Source organism: Carcharhinus amblyrhynchos, chromosome 4 (assembly GCF_965287045.1).
Source record: "Carcharhinus amblyrhynchos chromosome 4, sCarAmb.v2.hapA, whole genome shotgun sequence".
NCBI classification, from domain to species: Eukaryota; Metazoa; Chordata; class Chondrichthyes; order Carcharhiniformes; family Carcharhinidae; genus Carcharhinus; species Carcharhinus amblyrhynchos.
The window spans coordinates 96,548,747-96,571,664 of NC_137327.1; the positions used below are offsets into that span (position 1 = coordinate 96,548,747).

At 41.6% G+C, this 22,918-nt stretch overlaps 1 protein-coding gene across 6 annotated transcripts in view; it reads left to right on the forward strand.

Annotated features, from left to right (window-relative positions):
- LOC145342226 (BCL-6 corepressor-like protein 1) overlaps nucleotides 1-22,918 on the forward strand; it is a 248,698-nt gene that overhangs the window by 210,739 nt on the left and 15,041 nt on the right. For all 6 annotated transcript variants that reach the window (XM_080187598.1, XM_080187597.1, XM_080187601.1 and 3 more), the window contains 6 exons: nucleotides 5,292-5,708; nucleotides 7,177-7,460; nucleotides 8,265-8,540; nucleotides 18,343-18,509; nucleotides 20,565-20,710; nucleotides 22,592-22,669. In XM_080187598.1, the coding sequence (XP_080043724.1) occupies nucleotides 5,292-5,708; nucleotides 7,177-7,460; nucleotides 8,265-8,540; nucleotides 18,343-18,509; nucleotides 20,565-20,710; nucleotides 22,592-22,669 (1,368 nt within the window). The remainder of the gene's footprint in view (nucleotides 1-5,291; nucleotides 5,709-7,176; nucleotides 7,461-8,264; nucleotides 8,541-18,342; nucleotides 18,510-20,564; nucleotides 20,711-22,591; nucleotides 22,670-22,918) is intronic.

Here is a 22,918-nt window from a genome sequence, read left to right on the forward strand (position 1 = left end):
TTATAGGAACACAGCTCAACACAAGCCATAGAGTGGGTGCAATTAGTGGAAGTTTATTTGCAGAGCTGAACAATATGTAGAAGTGCTTAATACCTGTGCCCATGCTGAGTAACTAGGGTTTTTCAACTTTTCTAACCCTGTGACTATGAGTTGCAGGGGTAGATGGCCCTGGAGTATGCACCAACTGATCCTCCTCCCTATAGGTGCCTGAGGGCCCTGACTTTCTCCTCGGGACAGATGGACAGCTGGAGTGAGCTCGAGAAGCTCCATTATCCTCTGATGTTGGCATTGATGGATACCAGCAAGTGTCTACACCAAGGATAACATGTCCTGCAGCAGTGCAGGACAATGGTCTTGCACCAAGGTCTTCACGGTCACCATCATGCTAGCTATATTGACATTGTTGGGTTGTAGTGTCGACCCAATCACCTCAAACATAAGGCGGACAGATTCCTCCTTGCAGCCTTTCAATCTGAGGAGTGCACCAGACATCACTCCTTGATTTTCCTTCCTTTGCCTTTGGAGTTCCAGTAACTGAGACATGACAGAGTCCAGAGACCTGCCATCTTAGTGAGTCCAAGTGGCTTCTGATGAGTTGTGTTCCTGTAATTCTGATCTGTGAAATTGTGACATTCCACAGAGGTCACCTGTGAAGCCGTGGAACAAGCCATAGGCATAAAAATCGAGCACTGTCATAAATTTCAGTGACACTGGCAGTGGATTGTCTCTCAAGTTCCCCTGAGGTTAAATCCTACTGAAGATGGCTGGTATACCCAACCAGTTCCCTGGACATGAATAGTCTTCAGCAGCATTAGTTCTCACTCTTTGTCCATTCATCATCAGAAGCTACCTCTCAAAGCACACTGACTCATATCCTGGCCACAACACTGATGCCCAGCCCTTCATTCACATGGTGTTTGGGCAAGACTCCACACCCTTGCCCTGCAACATGGCCGTGTTGGCCACTCTACTGCATGTTGAGCTCTCAAGTCGGGCACAGGCATTGTTCCAAGCTTCACTCCAAGGCCTTGCACTCAACCTGGCCTGTGGGGGTGGGGGGGGGAGCATTGTCAATATCCACGTTTGCACACGTCCAAAGATTAGAAACATTTTCCTCAAATAATGTGCCCTTGCCAACTCTAATGGAAATTAGCTGCTTGCCCAGTTGGGCAATGGTTCAGGCTTACCATGATAATCATAGATTTTGGAAGTCAGTGTACCAAGAGTTAAATGCTGAGCGATCAATGGCACTTAGACACGTAAGTGATGTTTGAGTTGACAATTTTGTGAGTAGCTTGACACCAGGCATGTCAGTTGAGTTACAGTTGAATGGTCTCAGCTGTAATGGGTACTGATGACTGAAAAGTTTTACAATTATCCTTATCCTGGGCCTCATGCCACCTCCTGAAGTGGCCCCGCACTCCTGTCAACAGACTTGGCTGGGGTCAGTCAATGATAACCACTCCCCACCCTGCTCCCAGCCTTCCCTTCCTTCTTTGAGGCCCAAAGAAGTCCGTGATCTGCCAGCAGATGGCACCCTCAAAAACAGTGCTTTTCACTCAATACCTGAACTCCCCAAATAAATCCCCCCTGCCAAAATTTGTGTTGGACCCCAGGTCTCACCTGACTAAGCCCCTGGTACCCTGGAATCAACCCCGCTATCCTTCCAGTGTTTTATCCCATTCTTCCTTCCAATTTTATCCACCTTCACATCTAATCTGTCTTCCTTCCATTCCTACTCCATTCTCCCTTCCAGTCAAGCCTCATGTCCTCCTAGTCAAGCCCTCATACCCCCAAAAGTATGGAGCTGCATAGCAAGTGCTGTGCTCAACTCTAAGCTCCCCTTTAAGGTCTGCTTGCCAAGTGCACTTCAGTTACCATGCCATTCTGACATTATGCCACCATGGATGGATTTTTTTGACAGTGGTGGGAGCAGGATACAATTCCGGCATATGGGCCTGATAATGAGATGCTAGTATAGTTATGATGTTGAACGGCAGGAAATGCAGCCCATCACTGATGAGAAGATGGGTGGTCATGGCAAGTTTTCATTCAACGTAAAATGCAATTTTGCACTTCCCACAATATTTTGTGCTCCATCAGCAAACCTGCCCAACATGAATAGGGATGGAAAGTCATGGCCAGAATATCTTTCTCCCAAATTTGTTTTAAAAATAAATGAACACTGAAATTGCTGCTGTACTTTTTAATGATAAACAGATTGTTTCTCCGATCCTATAGCTATGGGCATGCATGCATATGTATGTTTGTGTGAGAGACAGACAGACATGAAAACACATTCAGGATCAGGTCACAAAATTCACTGCTTGCAGAGATCCTTCAGAAAGCTAAACTGCTGCAAAGATCGAATTACAATGTTACAAATTTATCGAGGAAATTTCCAGTTTTAGTGTCAGCATTGAAAACTTTTAAATTAGGGATTGATTTACATCTGCATGTCCTAGTCCAATTATACTGCGCCCACTAACTCCTGCTTCACATGAAGACAATACTTAATTCCTCATAGGGGTGGATCCAACCCTCCAGGGTACAGGCAGCTGAAAATCCTGCTGCACTCAAGAGGACCCTGGATTTTGGCACCCTTATTGCCCTTATGACAAATTTCCATCGAGGTGAACTGCAGGATGAATTTCTCTCTGCCTTTACCTATACTTGATGTGGAGATACCAGTGTTGGACTGGGGTAAACACAGTAAGAAGTCTCTCAACACCAAGTTAAAGTCCAATAGGTTAATTTGGTAGCAAAAGTCACTAGCTTTCGGAGCACTGCTCCTTTGTCAGGTAAGTGAGAATTCTGTTCACAACAGGGCATATAACAACACTAACTCAATTTACAAAATAATGGTTGGAATGTGAGTCTTTACAGGTAATCAAGCCTTAAAGGTGGAGACAACATGAGTGGAGAGAGCATTAAGCACAGGTTAAAGAGCCAGGATAGTGAGATTTTGCAAGCCCAGACAAGTTATGGGGGTTACAGATAGTGTGACATGAACCCAAGATCCCGATTGAGGCCTTCCTCACGTGTGGAACTTGGTTACCAGTCTCTGCTCAGCGACTCTGCGTTGTCGTGTGTTGTGAAGGCAGCCTGGAGACATCACTTCTTGACCTTTTGGCAAAGATCAAGTGTAGTTTTGACATGCTGTGCTTGGTTGAAATCATCAGGTTACTTTTCAGCTTCATTTGAAGCAATTTTTAAAAGCGGCATCTCAGCTTTTTGGCTAAGATGCAAATGAGATCAAGTCTTCAGTCAGATCATGTAGATCAAGCCCAAGAAAGGAGGTGAGAGCCCTGTCACCTTGGATCGGGAATGTCTCAACTTGAGACTCTGAATCGGATTTGATTGGATTGAATTGGAATAAAAATTCTTTAAAAAAACGTTTACCCAAAGATCAGAGGCCGAATGTCTGTGACCGCTGAACTGTTCCCTGACAGGAAGATTGCCTGGTGATTGTCGAGCAGTGCTCATTCGTCCATTGTTGTAGTATCTGCATGGTCTCCCCAATGTTCCATGCCTCGAGACATCCTTTCTTGCAGCATATCAGGTAGACAACGTTGGCCAGGTTGCAAGAGTATGTACCGTGTACCTGATGAATGGTGTTCTCCCGTGAGATGTTGGTATCCGTGTCAGTGATCCGGCACATCTTGCAGAGGTTGCTATGGCATGGTTGTGTGGTGTTGTGGTCATTGTTCTCTTGAAGGCTGGGTAGTTTGCTGCAGACAATGGTCTGTTTGAGATTGTGCGGTTGTTTGAAGGCAAGAAGTGGGGGTGTGGGGATAACCTTCGTGAGATGTTCATCTTCATCAATGACATGCTGAAGGCTCCAGAGAAGACGTTGTAGCTTCTCCGCTCTGGGGAAGTACTGGACCACGAAGGGTACTCTGTCCACCGTGTCCCGTGTTTGTCTTCTGAGGAGGTCGGTGTGATTTTTTGCTGTGGCACGTTGGAACTGTTAATCGATGAATCGAGTGCCATATCCTGTTCTTATGAGGGCATCTTTCAGTGTCTGGAGGTGTCTGTTGCGATTCTCCTCATCTGAGCAGATCCTGTGTATACGGAGGGCTTGTCTGTAGGGGTAGCTTCTTTAACTTGTTTAGGGTTGAAACTGGAGAAGTGGAGCATCGTGAGGTTATCTGTGGGCTTGCAATACAGTGAAGTGCTGAGGTGACTGTCCTTGATAGAGATGCACGTGTCAAGAATGCAGCCGAGTAGTCCATAGTAATAGTGGGATGGAACTTGTTGTTGATATCATCTCGTTGTTTCAATGATTGTTCACCATGAATCCAAGGGAAGAAAATGTCATCGATGTGTCTAGTGTATAGCATCGGTTTTGTGCACTGAAGAGTTCTTGTTCGAACCTGTGTATAAAGATGTTGGCATATTGAGGTGCGAATTTGGTTCCCATGGTGTTCTGTGTGTCTGGATGAAGAACTGGTTGTTGAAGGTGAAGACATTGTGGTCCAGGATGAAGAGGATGAGTTGTAAAATTGCATGTGGAGACCGCTGGACAGTCACCAGGCAAGAGTGTTCTGTTCCTGTTGAGGGACACTTCAGGGGTCACGGGAATTCGGCCTCTAATCTTCAGGTAAGCGTTCTCCAAGGCAGCCTTCACGTCACACGACAACTCAGAGTAGCTGAGCAGAGACTGATAGCCAAGTTCTGCACACATGAAGATGGCCTCAACCGGGATCTTGGGTTCAAGTCACACTATCTGTAACTTCCATGACTTGCCTGGGCTTGCAAAATCTCACTAACTGTCCTAGCTGGAGGCAATACACATCTCTTTAACCTGTGCTTAATCTCTCTCCACTCACATTGTCTCGACCTTGATTACCTGTAAAGACTTGCATTCCAACCGTTATTTAGTAAATTGAGTTTGTGTCTTTATATGCCCTATTTGTGAACAGAACTCCCACTTGCCTGACGAAGGAGCAGCACTCTGAAAGCTAGTGGCTTTTGCTATCAAATAAACCTGTTAGATTTTAACATGGTGAGAAACCATATTCAAGTAATAGCTGGCACCTTTAGAGCGAGGAGGAGAAAATTGGTATCATAATGTCTTTTTGATTTCCAAGTGAGTTGATGAAAAGGTTGCAAAGGCAACTGGTCATGAAAAACAGTGCATCAATGGGCATTTGACTTGGTTGCAAAGTGACAGGAAAACAATTTAGTCATGGGCAGCTGCAGATTGCAGCAATATAATATTGTAAATCTCCAAGAAGATTCAAATGTTTTTATACCTTATGAAAGAGTTTTTAATTTGTGTATTGCAGAAAGTTTCTGTGGCTCATATGTGCAAGTGATCTGTGACCAGACGAACAGTACATTGAAGGAAAGTCAGCGTATGCATGAGGAAGTGGAAGGTGATGTAAAAGCAAAGAATTCAAGGGGTCAGGAGCTGTTTACAACGGAGGATAAAGAGACCAAAGAAGAGAGCAAGGTGGGAAGGACTGACAGCTCGATCACTGAAGTGGGTGAACAGGGAAGATTGGAACCACATGACTTGAGTTGTATTGCAGAGACTGATGGAAATTGTAAAAACAGTAATAAGCAAAATTCTACAATCAAGACGCAAATAAAATCCAGTAGGAAGAAGTCCAAAACTGAAAAGGATTCTGAAATATATTTACACAAAAGGGAGGAAAATCAAAAAAGCACAGGGATACAAACACGGAAAGCAATTACTACAGGTAAAGTTCACTGTCTTTTGAGAATTCTGTGCCTTTCCATATTTAGAAATGTGTTTTAGAATCTATATTGAATGTCACTAATCCTTATTGGTGATCAGTCCTTGCTATTCATGTTTTTACTGTCTTTTGTTGAATGACGCTTCAAACTATGCTGTACTCAGAATCCAGCATAGGAGTTCGATGGGTTTTTTGACTCGGAAATGATCCAATCGTAGCCAAAGCTCAATTACTTCCAGTATTGAGGGATCTTGGATTTCGGCACTCATCTGCTCTCAGATGAGACAGGGAGTTGAGTGTGGTAGGGAATGTTTCAGTAGTATTCAGGAAAAATGTACCAGCTGAGCTGCACACCTTGCTAGGTTATGTTGCTGGGGAAAATTTTGAACCACATTTATCTATTTTCAACATTGGCCAAAATTTTGGGTTTGTTGTATGGTTTTGTATTTGTATGGTATGATGTGAGGTAAGAGAGCATGGGCAAAATTTTACCAGCCCGTCCGCCTGAAGTTCATACAATCCTGCCCAAGGCCAATGGAGAATGCTGTTCTTCGAGCCTTGCCTGCTCCCAGAATCAGTGGGGGGACAATTGGGGTAGGGGGATGCCAGTAATATTCCGGCCCGTGTAGACCATTTGCCAAATAGTATTCAGGCATTTCCAAATACTGAAAAAGTAGGCCGTTTTACACTCCTCCACAGGCAAGTTTGAAAGTGGGTAGCTTGTAATATTTACAGAGGGTGGGGATTGGAAGTGGAGGCAATTTGTGACCCACCTGCCTTTGGGCCAATTAAGCTCCAATAACGAATTAATGGTCACTATGGTCTTCATTTAGCTGGTATTCTGCTCATGACAGGGCAGACTCACATCATGCTTGAAGACCAGCAGCTATAGAAACACAGGCTGGTATTGCAAATGTGGGCGGACCCTCCTTTGGGATCATTAGGGGCATCCTACTTCCCTAAAATCAGACTTCTCCCTTTACTGTGGCCAGCTACCCTTCCCAACTGACCCACCCTTCATTGGAGGGACTGCCAGTGCTTGAACTCGCCTCAAAATTCCCAGCACATGTCCTGTTCTTGTAGCTATAATATTTCTATGACTGGTCTAGTTCAGTTTCTGGTCAATGGTAAGCCCCCAGAATAATGATATTGGGAAATTCAGTCATCGAATATCAAGGGGTAGTTGATAGATTGTCTCTTGTAAAGCTTCACACTAGGTAATTGGTGCTAGAAAAGATCATGTTGCACTTGTGCCAAGCATGAATTGTAAAAAGTAAACTTAAAGTTTGTTTATTAGTCACAAGTAAGGCTTACATTAACACTGCAATGAAGTTACTGAAATTCCTCTTGTCACCACAGTCTGGTGCCTGTTCTATTAGGTTCTAACTGGGATACAATTTCTTAGGGTCTTATAAATGGAGAGCAGAACTGGAGTCTAGTCAAGCTAACTATATTGTAGTTTTCATTTTAGGAACATGGACACCTCCCACTTCACCACAAAAGAGGATGGCTCCTTCAGGCAAATTGCCCAGTACTGATTGGCATCTGAGTGTCAGACATAGCACTCCTGTGTCAGGGAGTTTACGGAAACGTAAAGAATCTTTTAGCCCAGGGGCTCTCAGTTTGAGTCACACACAAGAATCTCCAAGTCAGAATCAATCAGAAAAACCATCAGGAAAACGTAAATGTAAAACAAAGCATATTAGCGGACCTAAATCCTTGGAAGAAGGTGCAAGTAATCAAGGAAGGCACAAGGTAAGTAATTTGCAACCATTTGTAAGATATAGAGCCTGGAATTTAGAAAAATGCTCCACAGATGCTCAATCAAAAAAAAATGCTGAGGCAGACAAAAGCTTGGTAAGAGTGATAGATTTTAGGGAGGATCTTGAAGAGGGAGAGGAGTAGAGGTGTTTAGGGAGGGAATCCCAGAGCCTGGTGGCTAGGCGACTGAAGACAGATACACCCAATGGTGATATAAAGGATGTAACCGGTGTACAAGAGGCCAGATTCAGAGGAACGGAGAGTCCAGATGAGCTATAGGCATGGATGCAACAAACGCTAAGAAACATGGCCATGATGAAATTTTAAACACAAGGATGAAGCTTTTAATTTTGAGGCATTGAGGAAACGTGAAATGAAAACGTGTCGGTGAGGACAACAGTGATGAATTGGTGGGATAGGATATGGCAGTAGGGTCTAAGGTGGGCTGACATTTATGGAGACTGAGGATGTCAGAAAAGCATGAGAGAAAGATGGGTGAAGTTTTCAAATTAGTTATTTGATTTGAAAAAGATTATTCATTTTAATAAAACAAAACTTTAGGTTACACTATTTCAAAGTCTTGCTGTGTAAATGAAAAAAGCAAATAAAACTTTGAAATTTAAAAACTAGAAATGATGCTGAGAAATATTAGTATACAAATGTTAAACATGTTAGTGTGTAATTATTTAGCCTTTTATTTTAATCATACCATTAACTTGTGGTGTTTGATAAAATTACAGTATATAGTTATTTTCTTTGTTCCATTGATTGACCAATTAAATCATTATTTTGGAATAGGTTGAAGTAAAGCAAAATCGGTCCCTAAAACGCTCACCATTATTGCTGGATTCTGATTGGAGCCCATCACCAAAGAAGCAACGTGATTATTTAACCCACTGGAAAAAGCGGACATCTCCAGTTACTCCTGTAAAACACAGAACAGTCTCACAGTCACCATCTGCTCAAGCAGAAACATCCACAGGGCAACAGTCACAATCTGAAACACGAAAGCTAATAGTAAATAAGAATGCTGGTGAAACCTTGCTGCAGAAGGCAGCACGGTTAGGCTATGAGGTAAAAGCTGTAAGAATATGTAGATCTGTTTAATTCATTTATTTTTTTCAGACTGCTAATTTCTTCTCTCCTGATTGTGTAAAAAATCATTTTAACATCCTTATTGGGATGTAACAGTGTTAATATAGATGTGATGGATTTCCCAGCCCATTCCTGCTTTGCCAGTCATATTTGGGAATGTCATTAATCTCGAACATAGGACACTGATATCATTTAGAAGTCAACTAGGTGGAGCATGTTACGTACAGTTCACTCAATTGAGCAAATGGTGACAAGAAATTGGTTCAATAAAGATGGGATTGTTACATCCCATTTCCATTAGACAGAAGAAGCAAAACCACAATTTGTGGTTTTATAATAAAATTATATTTCTGGTCTGTAATAAAACCTGCTATAAAATGTATTGTCTTAAAAATGTGCCTAACACCAGTAGTTTTCTTCCCTAAATGGATGACATTAGCAAGAGTTAGGTTTCAAAAGAAACATCTTGCAGAATTCAGGATAATTTTGAAGTAGTACATTTACAAATTATATACATTTGGATTGAAATTGTAATGGATTAATTCTGACCTTTCAGCTTTGAGACCTGAAGCTAGATTTCCATGTTGGAGGTGGGACAAATCCCACCTCTGTCACCAGGTGTCTGGAAAGTGGTATTTTACTAGTGTATGCTCCTCTTTGTGCTGTCTCAACTAAAATGACAACCAAGGCAGGATGGTCCTGAAGTGGGCCCATTGAAGGGTCTGCCTCAGCCATTTTTTTTCAAGTTCTAATGATCGCTTATTTGCCAGCAACACATCTGAGCCTCAGGTGCTAGCATGCAGTTGCCTGCCCAGAATTTGGCCTTTCAGTATAGTCATCCCCTGTCTCTACTGACCTCCCTTCACTTGCATTCGGTGCCATCCTTAAGCTCCTAAAACTCTACTAACTTGCCTTTCAAGAAGTTCCCTTACTTTCTGTCCCACCTCCAAGGCCATTCTGCCTTGTTCCACTCACCCAAGTTGTTCTGTATTGCAGAGGGCTTCCAATGCCAGTCCACCCTGATAAAAACCCTGAAAAGTGTGACCTTGAGCCTTTCAGTCCAGCTGATCCCTGCTAAATGGCCCTCATGTTGAAATGGAGGCAGGCTTCTGCCCAGACTGCTCCGTGATCAATTTTTTGCCATTCTGTGTCTGTTTGGTGTTATTTCAAGAACATAAAATCAGGCTCCTGGACTCAAATCTATCCCAGATAGTTACAGGGGAAGTTTTATTTGCTGGTTCAAGGTATGTTACATAAAATGACTGAGTAGACTGAATCCATTTCCTCATGAACATGGATGCCTGAGCTGAAACTCTTTAATTCAGGACCAACTGGCAAAAATTTGCAAATCTCAATACAAAAGATCAGAAGGTGACTAAAATGAATTTGGAAAAATTTCAATGACACAACATGGTCTGCTTTTCTGAGGTTTATGCATAGTATGGGAACCTTTACTTTGTAACCAACTATGCAAGTGCTTGATGCCAGTATTGGATTCTTGAAATGTCAAGATACTTAATTTATTGTGCTGATAATAGAAACTGTGTTTGAAGCTTGCTCACCTGGCTGAGTCCTGGTGATCTTGTAGACTTCTCTAGCCAGATTGTTTCCCCCATTGGCTCTTTGAAGCACATTCAAATTAAAATTGAACTCTGCCTCACTTCCTGCCTGTCAGTCAAGGAAGTTACCAAGACAGTAACCAGCTGGTATTACATTCAATATACTGCATGCACTGGTTCCTTTTCAAGTTATCATCTGAAATAAAATGCCAGTGAGATGGAAAACCGAGAATGGTAGCCTTCGAAATTGTTATGACTCCAAGCATAAATAGGTCCCTTCGCAATATCAGGGTTTCAACACTCATATTTAGTAGAATCAGGTCCTAATGTTCTTTTTTCTTTAAAATGCAGATTTTGTAATAAGGCTAATGGAAATTAATTGAAAATTTTGCAGATTAATTAATTGACTTTTGTAGGCTTTTCATCGCCTTTCCCATGACATAAGAGAATTTAGTCGACAAATAAAATGCCATAGAAGGATTTAACAGTGATTACAGGATAAGAAGGAACAGTCATTGCCACTAAAACAGCTCGATGAATTAGTTTTAACTGTTATTGCACCACTCATGTACTGTCACAGAGAGCTCCATTGCATATATAAATATTCCAGTAATTGCTGACTTAAAATTAGGACCAACATTAGGTCAATAAAAGTTATCTTAGTGTGTTGTTCAACAAAATAAAAATAGTGATGAGTGAAATAAAATCTGGAATACCTTTTTTAACCCCTTGTTTATTTGTGTATTCTAAAACAGTGCAATGTCTGAAAAAGAGTAAAAGTTCGAATTATAATTGGCTGATAGCATAGCTTGTAGGACTAGAAAAGCTTTTGTTGGCTTTTGGCATAGTACACTGCTTCCTCTTTAACATAGTTGGTTTGTTTCATGTCATGTTGTCCTAATTAAAATGGGACAGTTGAAAAGAATGGTATAAAACGAGTGAATTAGTCAATCACCAAAATTGTGGTGGGGTGGAGAAACATAGGACTTTTTTTTTTAAGTTTCACTCATGGTTGTCAGTCTCTTTCAAAATACATCATTTCTTGAATAAAAGAAGAATCTTGAATTTATACAACACCTTTCGCATCCCCAGGATGGTGCAAAGCCCTGCTGAGCAAATGAAATACCGACGAGTAGACACTATTATAATGATGTCATGTAAGCAAGGATAGCAGCTCATTTGCACACAGCAAAAATGATATTTTTCTTTCAGTGATGTTAGTCAAGGGATAAAGTATGGCAAGGACATTGTGTTTGAATAAGGCACACCCCATATACTTGGCTAGCTAAAAGCAAGTGGTGCCAAAATGCAAACTTTGGGTTTTGATCCAGCCCAGAGAAATGGTACTCTGGTATTTTACTGAATCTTTTACAGATATGATGGGAAGTTAATTTTGGGTTCTTTCTCAGCTCATAACACAAAAAGAACTGAACTGAACCAAGTATTTGAGGCAAAAGAAGAAAATGCTGGAAATATCCAGCAGCATCTGTATGAAGAGAGAAACAGAATAACATTGTAGGTTGATGTGCTTTAGTCAGAACTGGAAAAACATAAAGATATAACATGAACTTGATGGGCTGAATTGCCACCTGTGCAGTTATATTCTAAAATGACTCCCCATGACAAGGAAAATAAGAGCAAAATGTATTCAAGGTAGAGATTCCAGGAAGATAAATAACAGTGAATTAAGTACTAATCCAAAAACAAAATACTGCCAATGAGGCCTTTATTTTATACCTTCGGTTTTACTGCCACGTCAAATAGATATCAAATGCAGTATACAACTGCTGACATAAAATAGCTTCATTGTAAGCAAGGCAGCTTTATGAAGCTGATTTTTTGTGGTTTATGCCTTGCACTGATAATAATGTAACTTGTTTTTAATGCAAGGTTTGCAGTGCCGCCATTTAATTTCAACCAGTTGAAAACAGCATACTATCCCTTCCGCATTGCTGTCAATAGAAAACTGGCCACAGTTAGAGCTTGATAAGCAATGCTGTTAGTATGTTATCCTCCCCGATCCAGGAATGCAAGGGGAACCAAGTAAACACATTTGTTTAGCTCGTCAGAAATTGTTGGGAATGGATTAGCAGCCGTATAATAATATTAATTACCTAATTCTTTAACCCTGTGATTTAATGTGCTGTGTTTATAAAGTCATATTCTTAGGCTTTATTGCAAAAATCACAGTTTTCAACTTTGTATCAGTTTTTAATAGTGACATTCATAGAAAGATACATAATACCAAAATGATTTAAATCTTGAATTGCCTTATGTTTTGTAATCTGGAATCTCTACCATAGAAATTTAAATTTTTGCCATTTACTTCCAAAATAATTACACCTTTAGGAGTTTCTTTTGAGAGCTTATTACCTAAGATTTTATAGATTTCTCATCCAGTGCAAGTTTGAAACAGTTAGTTTTCTACTGGTGGAACTAGTTGTCCCATGACTAGCTAATTTGAAAAAGATAGCTGAAAGAGTTAAGGCTATCTGTAATGAACCTGCAGTAAGGCAACTTTGCTATAAATAAGAAATGGTCTGGAATTACTTAGTTTGGTCATTTTATTCAACTATGGAAATATTTTAAACTAAATGAAAATGATTTAGAAAAATCTTAATTGGTTAGAATTGTGAAATAAATAAATAGATAAGGATATTGAGGTGGAGAGTACAAATAGGCTCAAGAAACAACTAAGACTCGGACATTCGCTCTTCAATCGGGAGTGCAGAATGGGAAACATTCCCAACTCCACAAATGCGATCCAGGAGAAAATGCCCTGAATGTTCTAATTTTCATGTTGGAGTCGGGTGGGTGATGGGGTGGGGGGGGGGGGGGGGGGGGGGTGAAGAGGATGGAAATGAGAATCAGGCCTATCATCTCCAGAAAGACTGCAGAGGCAGCCATTGGGGCTACTAGAGGTGGATGGAGGCAGGATGGAAAACAGCTTGCTTTCATGCTCCAGGACTTGTAAGTAAAGTATAAAGCAAAAAATAATCCTCATACCTCTCCCCCACATTAATTTCCCATGCCACCTTATGCCCCTCACCCATCGTCACGGATGGTCAAAGTTTCTTAGCTACCCTATAGCTCTTTGGCAGCCACCTTTTACCCTTACACCCTTGATGCTAAATTACCAGATCTGTCATGGAGAGACCTCAGGACCCATACTGGGATGAAATAAAATAAACTTTTCAGTGTCTATTGGTGACTTCACTGTATCAAATGAACATTCTGATTGAATACAAACCAATTCATGACCTTTAGATTTCTTCAATTACTTAATCCTTTATAAACTGCAGACTTTTTTAAAGGGCAGGACGTTTAAATGCCTTGATAGTTTGACAGTTTCAATTAGATTATTCACTTTTTGCACACATTCATGTCTAATTTTAGAAAGTGCAAGGTCACTGGACCTCTCCCAAACAGCTGTTTATCTGTCCCAAATATGCCCCGGGACCAATCCAACAATGTCTCTTATCTCTCTAAAAAGGTACCCTGCCTCTCCAAAGAATTAAGTTAAGTTAAGTTTAAATTTTCTGAGAAGTGTAAAGCCAACAAAATGTATTTTGGACTTCCCAGTAACAAAAATTGGATATGTTGGAAGGTAGCTGCACTTCTATACGAGCAGCTGCCTCTGTGAACCACAGACATGCAAACTACAACACATGCCATTTCTCCCACCTGAGCAAAAATGGCAGTCCGGGTTTAGGATGGGACTTGTGGAATTAGGGCTCTGACACATTTTGGATCAGCCAGAGAACCTCTCTGTCCCTTGAAAATACATGTTTTAAAGTGATGTGGTGTTGAAAGATATAATGAGAAGGTGGGTAGGTAGAGAAAAGAACTGATTATTAGACCTGATATTAATTTTGTGTTCCTGAAAATTATTGGAACTTTGTTCATTTGAAGTACAGAGAAACATTGCAAAAATTTGTGCAGTATCTTCCAAAGTGTTTGTTGTTATAAAATTCCGTGCATGGATTCCGGGGAAGTGCCGGATGATTGGAAAACGGCTAATGTTACGCCGTTGTTTAAGAAGGGTGCCAGGCAAAAGGCGGGGAATTATAGGCCGGTTAGTTTAACATCTGTGGTAGGTAAAATGTTAGAATCTGTCATTAAGGAGGAAATTGCGAGGCATCTTGAAGGGAATTGCTTGATAGAGCAGACGCAGCACGGTTTCATTAAAGGGAAGTCGTGTCTGACAAATTTACTGGAGTTCTATGAGGATGTGTCTAGGGCGGTGGATAGAGGAGAGCCGGTGGATGTGGTCTTTCTAGATTTTCAGAAAGCGTTTGACAAAGTGCCTCACAAGAGGTTATTGCAGAAGGTCGAGGGACATGGAGTTGGGGGTAGGGTGTTAGCGTGGATAGAGGATTGGTTGTCAAATAGGAGGCAGAGAGTGGGGGTCAACGGGTGCTATTCGGATTGGCGGATGGTGACTAGTGGAGTGCCCCAGGGGTCGGTGCTGGGGCCTCAGCTTTTTACCATTTATATAGATGATCTGGAGGAGGGAACCGAGTGTAGAGTGTCGAAATTTGCTGATGACACCAAGATTGGGGGAACGGCAAATTGTGCGGAGGGTGTGGAGAGTCTGCAGAAGGATCTAGATAGGCTGGGCGAATGGGCCAGGAAATGGCAAATGGAATTTAATGTTGGCAAGTGTGAGGTGGTCCACTTTGGTAGGAAAAATGGTAGGAAGGACTATTACTTACGAGGCGAAAACCTGCAGCAGGCGACGGTGCAGAGGGACCTCGGGGTCCTTGTGCATGAGTCGCAAAAACCCAGCTTGCAGGTGCAGCAGGTGGTCAGGAAGGCGAATGGGATGCTGGCCTTCATAGCGAAGGGGATTGAATATAAAAGTAGGGAGGTCTTGCTGCAGCTATATAGGGCATTGGTGAGGCCGCAACTGGAGTACTGTGTGCATTTTTGGGCGCCGCACCTGCGCAAAGATATTTTGGCCTTGGAGGGAGTGCAGAAGAGGTTTACTAGGCTGATACCGGAGTTGAGGGGGTTGAGCTATGAGGAGAGGCTGAATAAACTGGGCTTGTACTCGTTAGAGTTTAGAAGAATGAGGGGAGATCTCATTGAGACGTATAAGATGATGAATGGGATGGATAGGATAGAGGTGGAAAGACTCTTCCCGCTCAAAAAAGACAATAGGACTAGGGGGCACAGCCTCAAGATAAAAGGGGGGCGGTTCAGAACGGAGTTGAGGAGGAACTTCTTCACTCAAAGGGTGGTGAATCTCTGGAATTCTCTGCCCGTTGAAGTGGTGGAGGCTGCCTCGCTAAATATTTTTAAGACGCGGGTTGATGGGTTTTTGATAGGAGAGGGGATTAAGGGTTATGGGGAGAGGGCGGGAAAGTGGAACTGAGCAGCGACAGATCAGCCATGATCTTATTGAATGGTGGGGCAGGCTCGAAGGGCTGGATGGCCTACTCCTGCTCCTATTTCTTATGTTCGTATGTTCTTATTCCTCAGTTGACAAGCTGATATTTCATAAAGGAAAATGATGTATTGAGCAAAAGTTAAATTATTATGTGTATATATTTACAATGGCCCATGGATAATTCCAACACCATACACAACCAGGTTTAATATGCTATCGTTAAAGTTAGCAAATTTAACCAACAGTGGCCAAAGTGCTAATTTGCATCAGTGCAGTAGGATAGAGGGGAAGTAAATCACTGTCTAGCAATCTCTGCTGGAAAATATGTTGTAGAAGTCCAATAAGAAAATGATTAGATTTAGCTGTAATGCTTTCCACCCTTAATTAAACAATCAGTACTCTTTGTGGAGAAACAAAGAGTACCTCAGGACATCCCAAAATGTATCACTGTCAACGAGGTATTTTTGAAATGTCACCACACACCAAGTTCCTACAACAAAAATGGAAATTATATGACCCTGGTTACAATTCTCCCAAAATATTTCAAAGTGAGAGCTCCAGCAGAAAATGTGGTGCGATTCCCATGGGATGCTAACCTGGCAGTGCCCCTGGCACCCAGAGAGCACCAACCTGGCAGCAACAGGGCACTCTCCAGTTATGTCCTTGCCTACCTGGGGAGGGGAGTGGGGGTGGGTTTAACAATGGAGCCCCCCGGCACGGTCATCACGTCAATCCAGATAATTCAACAGTGGCTGCATGAAGGTCCTTATTGAGTAACCTTGCACTGAATGGTGCCTACTGCTTGTATTGGTTAAAAACAGCCTCCAGTAAAGGTAGGCTCTTCAGGCAAACAAGGTAGAAAATAATCCTTTAAAAATGAACTCAGGCTGGACACCTCCGCTTTCTAGGAAGCAATTCAAAATAGAAAAGAAAAACCTTTAAAAATAATGAGCTCAGACCGAAGCGCTGCATTTTTAAGGAAGCACTTCAGAGTTAATAGACCATGAAGTGCTGCATAAATAAGCAATCATAATCCTTCCTTTGAAGGAGCCAGTAGCTGCCAATCAAGGAGGTTGTAAAAGTAAAAAGAAGTGAAATGGAATGTAAATGTGAACAAGGCACTTCAAAGCTTTTAAAAGCAACAGAAGATTACCCTTGCAACCTGACAGCACTTTGAAATTGTCATGCTAGGAGAGAGTTCAAAGCTTTTAAAAGCAACAGAGAAAAGACTAGCCGAAGCAATACCAGCCTCCTTGAAGGACCCCCTTGGAAGCAGATGCTTTGCCTGCAGGCACCCAGGAGGTGAAAGCTGAACGGTACTCACCTCCTTTCTCCCACTCGGAGTCCATGGCACCCGGTCCCCAGTTTTAGGGACCTTTAGTGATTGGTGCCTGGGTGACTGGTGCCTGTTTGGGTCATGGGGTGGGGTAGGGGTGGTTATGAAGTGGGAGTATACCGGCAGGCCACTACATTCGACTTTAATCTCAATAATGGGATTAAGATGAATGTAAGTGAGTTCAGATGAGGTTCTTGCTCGGTGGAACAGGCCTGGAGCATCAGAAACCGTTTAACTGTTGAATCCCATTTCAGCACTCACATCAACTTACTATCTCAGCAAGATTTGCGCTTGGGGCTAGCGGAGCTGGAGAATTGCCCCAGTGCCAATTTTAGTGGTAATGTTCATTGAAGAATAAATGTTTTCTAGGCGAGCTGGAGAACTCTATTACTCTTGTTTGAATAATACTATTAAGCCTTTTACATTCACCTGCAAGGACAGACCAGGCCTCTTTTTAGTATCTCATCCAAAAAGTAGCAGCTTCAACATTTCTTCAATTTCTCTAAGGATATGTGAGCCTTGTTATATACTCAGTCTCAGGAGTAGGGCTTGTACGTCAGGAGCTGGCTTTTACAGTCCTCCATAGTGATGGCTAAAACAGGTGACTAGTCCACTGCCTTCCCACCCACCCACAATCATAGGTGGGTGCAGGCTGAAATTGGCAGCCCATCCACCATTTTGAGAAGAATCATGAGCGGGCAATCAAACTTGTTAATGCGCCAATTAACTCAAATATTATGTTGTGCATGCCAAATATGGTTGATGTGGACAGGTGGAGAAAAGTGGGGAGTCTTTTTTTTTGCTATCAGGTGAAAAAACAGGAAGGAAGGAGATTGGTCTATGCACCAGGAGCCCCCACCCACCCACCTCCAAGATGATGCTCCCTTTGTGTCTCCCTGCCTGGCAATCAAAATCCATGCCTAGTGTTCCTAATTCTTTCCTGCCCTAGAAGTCCAGGACTTGCCTTAGTTAGGATCCATTGATCTTTCTGCAGCCTGCTGGCAGTCCCACTGGGACTGGGAATGCTAGGACTGCTAGCAATTTAGATTGGCCGGCAACGCATGAAGGCTGGACTTGCTCTCACTCGGGTTGAAGACCAACTGTTGTTTAGGCCACCAGCAGCATATTACTACTGAGGCATAGCCGAGGTTGCTGTGGGGATGGGAAATAGACCTGATCCTGTAATATTTAGTCCGAGATCTCCCAATTTAGAAGTATGAATGCTATCGTTGAACCAAAAGTTAAATCTAGGCCTATATATAAAAGACTAGGCACTTGGATCAGGTAATAAAAGTCAGTCAGCACCTATGTCACTACCCCAGCAAAATATAACTGAGCATGTTAAGGAGAAAAATCAAGTAAATCAATATTTAATTGATGTGATTCAAATCGACATCAGGTTTCCAAAGAAGCGAGCAAGGTTTAGGGTTTATCAACATGGATTTTTTTTTCCAAAAATGCTAAAGAACTGCATATTTAATCTCGTTTATGTAGGATGTAGTTATCTACTGTTTGGAGAATGCAGTGTGTGAAGTCAATCACCGGGATAATGCAGGCTACACAGCGTTGCATGAAGCTTGCGCACGTGGCTGGCTTGATATCGTTACACGTCTTCTGGAGCATGGAGCAGATGTAAACTGCAGTGCACAAGATGGTACCAGGTAAGAATATTATAAGAATTTTTGAATTGTGAATCTTGAACCTACTGCAGTAAGGACAGTAGTTTTGGAGAATCAAATTCCCAATATTTACATTATGCAGTTACAGCTCATGGATAGCACATTTATCATAGAATCATAGAATCCCACAGTGCAGAAGGAGGCCATTCGGCCCATCAAGTCTGCACCGATCACAATCCCACCCAGGCCCTATTACCCGTAAAGTCACATATTTATTTTGCTAATCTCCCTGACACTAGGGTCAATTTAGCATGGCCAGTCCACCTTACCTGCATATCTTTGGACTGTGGGAGGAAACCGAAGCACCTGGAAGAAATACACATAGGCAAGCAAACTCCACACAGACAGCGAAATGGGCCGGAGTTGAGCCCAAGTCCCTGACACAGTGAGGCAGCAGTGTTAACCACTAAGCGTTTAGAGACAGATTAACCCTTACACTGATATTCCCTGCAGATAGGTCTGTTACTCATTTTGGGTAGGCATTAGATTATATTCTCAAATACATCAGCGTTGGTCATTCCGTGTATTATATTTATTGCCAGGCATCTAACCCCATAAATGTGTAATGCGGAATGTAACAATAATATTCCTTTATGACCTGAGAACCGATTTCACGTGCACTTATCAATAATTGAACTTAATACGAGACCACATACGGAATGTTGAAGCTACATTATTTTATAGCCAGCTTGCAAATTTACAGAGAAGTAGTCATACTCAGAAAACACTTTGCTTAACATCACACCCCTTCTGGTGAGTAAGAAAACTAACAAATCACATTACCTTCCCCTAGGATTGACTAAAACATGCTTTTGCTCAGTCTAACTTTAAAACAGTGCAAGGCATACATGAGCTTTGTCAGTGCTAATCTTTTGTTAAGCAATATATACCTTCCTTTCAGCTGAATGATCCATGCAGTCTTTGTACTTTTCCTTTCATTCTGGACATGAAATTAGCAACTAAGTTCAGACCCTTCCCATTCAAGGATTAGTCGGTATGGCCACCATTTAAACTGGTAACAGCCCTGTTTCTTTGTGTGAATTTCTGGAAAACATCTTCTGCTATTTTCAAAATTAATAAGACTATTTTGACACAATGTGGGGAAAGAGTTTTAATATACCAAGGTAGTTGTTGTCTGTACATATGATAAGTTAAATCAGCTAAAACTGCCAGTGTGTGAAGAAGCCAGCAGGATCCCACCAACTTCCACCTTCAACCCAAGCATGTTCTTCTGCATGCGGAAAACCCTGATGGAGTGAAGAGGGATCTACTATTTAAGTATGCTAATTGGTTATTATTTGAAATGTCAGTGTTAGACTCTGACTTTAACTCTGCACATAGATCTTCCAGATTTTCTGGAACTCATCAGGTAAAACAAGGCAAGAGGACTGTGGGAATTATCAGAACTGATCAATTGATGGGCAGCAAAAGACTTTTAACACTGAAGTCTGACAGCTGCTTTCTTGCCCAAATAAAAGTATTTTGCTCACAAGACTTGTTCTGAGATGCACTTTCATTACCTTGGAGGTGGTTCCCAATATTTTAGAGGTAATTTCTGAAACCTTGGAATTTCTTGCCTTTAATCTGCATTTCCCAGTTGTCGACCATCACAGCAGCCTGGGAGCTGCTTATGCAACCAACTCAACCTTGGACTTCAGATGAGGAACAAAAATAGTAACATCAGCAACACCAACAGTACCAGGCAAGTATCTGCAAGAACAAAAGCAGCCATCTCCTTGACCACCTGCAGCTCCACAGAACAGGAAACGAGCACAGAGCTCTGGGAAGCAGTAGGCAATACCTCCAACATCTCCGTCAGTATTCTGATGGCAAATTAACATCCTAGACATGACTGAGCACCAATGCTTTAGGAGGTTCATATTTCCCATCAATTGTTTGTTGATATACTTGCGTTTACTCTGTGGTGTATTGATGATGCTTTCTGTTCGAAAGTTAAGTACTAATATTCCAGCTAAAATTGGCATTAAAACTTGGTTTCAAATGCAACTTACCATGTTATTTCCACTACTATTTTAGACCTATTCATGATGCTGTTGTGAATGATAACCTGGATGTTGTCCATGTTCTACTGTCATATGGTGCGGATCCCACTCTTGCTACCTACTCGGGTCAGACAGTTTTAAAGATGGCTCATAATGAGCCAATGAAACAGTTTCTTATAGGTACGTGGGCTGTGCTACTAGTTTGAACCGACATCTGTAATGCTTCAGTTTATTCAGAACCAAAAAAAATTGCTTTCAATATGCTGATGGTTATATTAGCAACATAGCTTTGCTGATTACTTTTATGGATGGTCATGGTGAAGACATTAAAGAGGCGAATGCTGCATTGTTCTAATGTTGGAAATATATTGGAAATATGCATACTCACTATATGGACCAGATCTCTCTGAATTGGTGGAAAAAAATTCCTGTCAGACCAGTTATTTCAAGCATTAAAAACTACTAATCTGATTTATTAAGCATAAAAAAGCTAATTTTTAAAAAAGTCTTCTTAACCTCATCATGACTGTAAAAGTTTGTGTGAACTGAACTGACTTTAAGAATTAAGAAAAGCTCCTAACGTTTTCTGCAGGTTCAGGCAGTTTTTGACTAAAGAGCTGTCAACCAAAAATCAAACTGCAAAAAAAAAAGGTGATTTGTATACCATTTTGAATGACAGAAACTTCATGAGTGGGATTCACACTCACTCCAAAACTGGAAATTCCACCTGAAGTCAGTGGACCTTTGCATGGTCTGCCCACATGGATGAAGTGCAGTTAGTCAGAAAAAGTTAGCCAGACTCTCTGTGAATGTTAAGGAACTATGTTTCAAGGATCAATCAAATGTAAGCCGTCAGCCTAGCACACTGTTAATACTTTTGCTTCTAAGGTGGAAATTGTGGGTTCAAACCCCACTCCATGGATATAAATACCTAATCTTGGCTGGCAACCCACAATAATAGTAAGTGGGTGCTGTATACCAGATGAGTCAATAAAATGAGGCAGTAAATGAACATAGCACTAAGTGTGGAAGAAAGGGAGGGTTCGATCTAACCAAAAAATTTCTAAGTGACTAATGAACATGAAAACAGGGGTTTCAGATCCATTTTTCGATGAGAGAAAGCTTCAAATCTTATGACACTTGGGGAAAGAAAATGAGACAAAGATTGATTCTCACCAGTGGGGGCAGTATTCACAATGAGAAGCCGGTTGCTGAATACAAGAGGATGCTTATACACATGCGCCATGATTGTCACTCCCCCATTCCCCTGGATGTCATCTTCCCACCCACCTCCCTCAGCACCTCAATGGCCTGTGGTCCCACTAATGAGGCCATCACATCTCGTCCCCATTGGGAGTCCATACATGATCCTCGCCGATGAGGCTGTTAAGACAAGTGAGCCTCACACCTTTCCCATTTTCATTTCCATTCCCATTGATTAAAACTGAGCTTATGTTCTTATGTTCTTATTTATTATGCTGGCTTAAAAGCTGGTAATATTGCAAATAGTGAGAAACTGGGCACAAACCTGGTTTATCACCTCTTGCAATCTTAATGGCTCACCACGTCGATCAACCTGGACAATAAGATTGCCCCAGGCAGTTTTTCCGTGTCTGGATTCACAATGTCATCCAACATTTTGAATGTATTTTACCTGATCATATATGTGATTGTCACCTACATTTGCCAACACTACAACAGTGATTCCTCTTTAGTACTTAAAGTGCAGCACTTTAGAAAATTGAAGGGTGCTGTCTAAATGCAAGTTCTTTTGAATGTAAGCTGTGGGAAAATGGAAAGGAAAATTGGACAGGACGTATATCAGGCAACAAATTTGTTACACTTCATTTTGTGCTTTCCACTCAAGTAGAATTGCACCCTAATGGGACCTTATCACTGTTGACACATATTCCCAATAACGTGACCAAGAATGGGAATTAAGTATTTTTATTTACCCTTAAATATTATGACTTCAGCATAATGCACCACAAAGATGATAGTCTAGGTAGAGTGATTTCAAGAAAGCACATACATTATTGATATTCCATTGTGTTTTTGTAGAATATTTTACTGACCTGAGGGGCCGCAGTGAGGATGATCCAGCCCTTCGCTGGGAGTTTTATGGAAGCTCTGCATGTGGTGAGTATCAAAATGTTTTTATCATTGTTTATGAAGAAAAGATAAGGAACATAAGGAGGCAAGTTAGCTCAGTAAGACATTTATTTTCATTGTTCATCTCTTGTGTGCTTCATTGTTGAGCCTACTCATTCCAAATAATCAATTTTCGGAGTATTTTTATCACTGAAGTTAGCTTGATGAAAATCCAATTGAATGCACAGTAAATATCTATTTATTGTAGTATAACATAACCATGATCTAGAGTTTCCA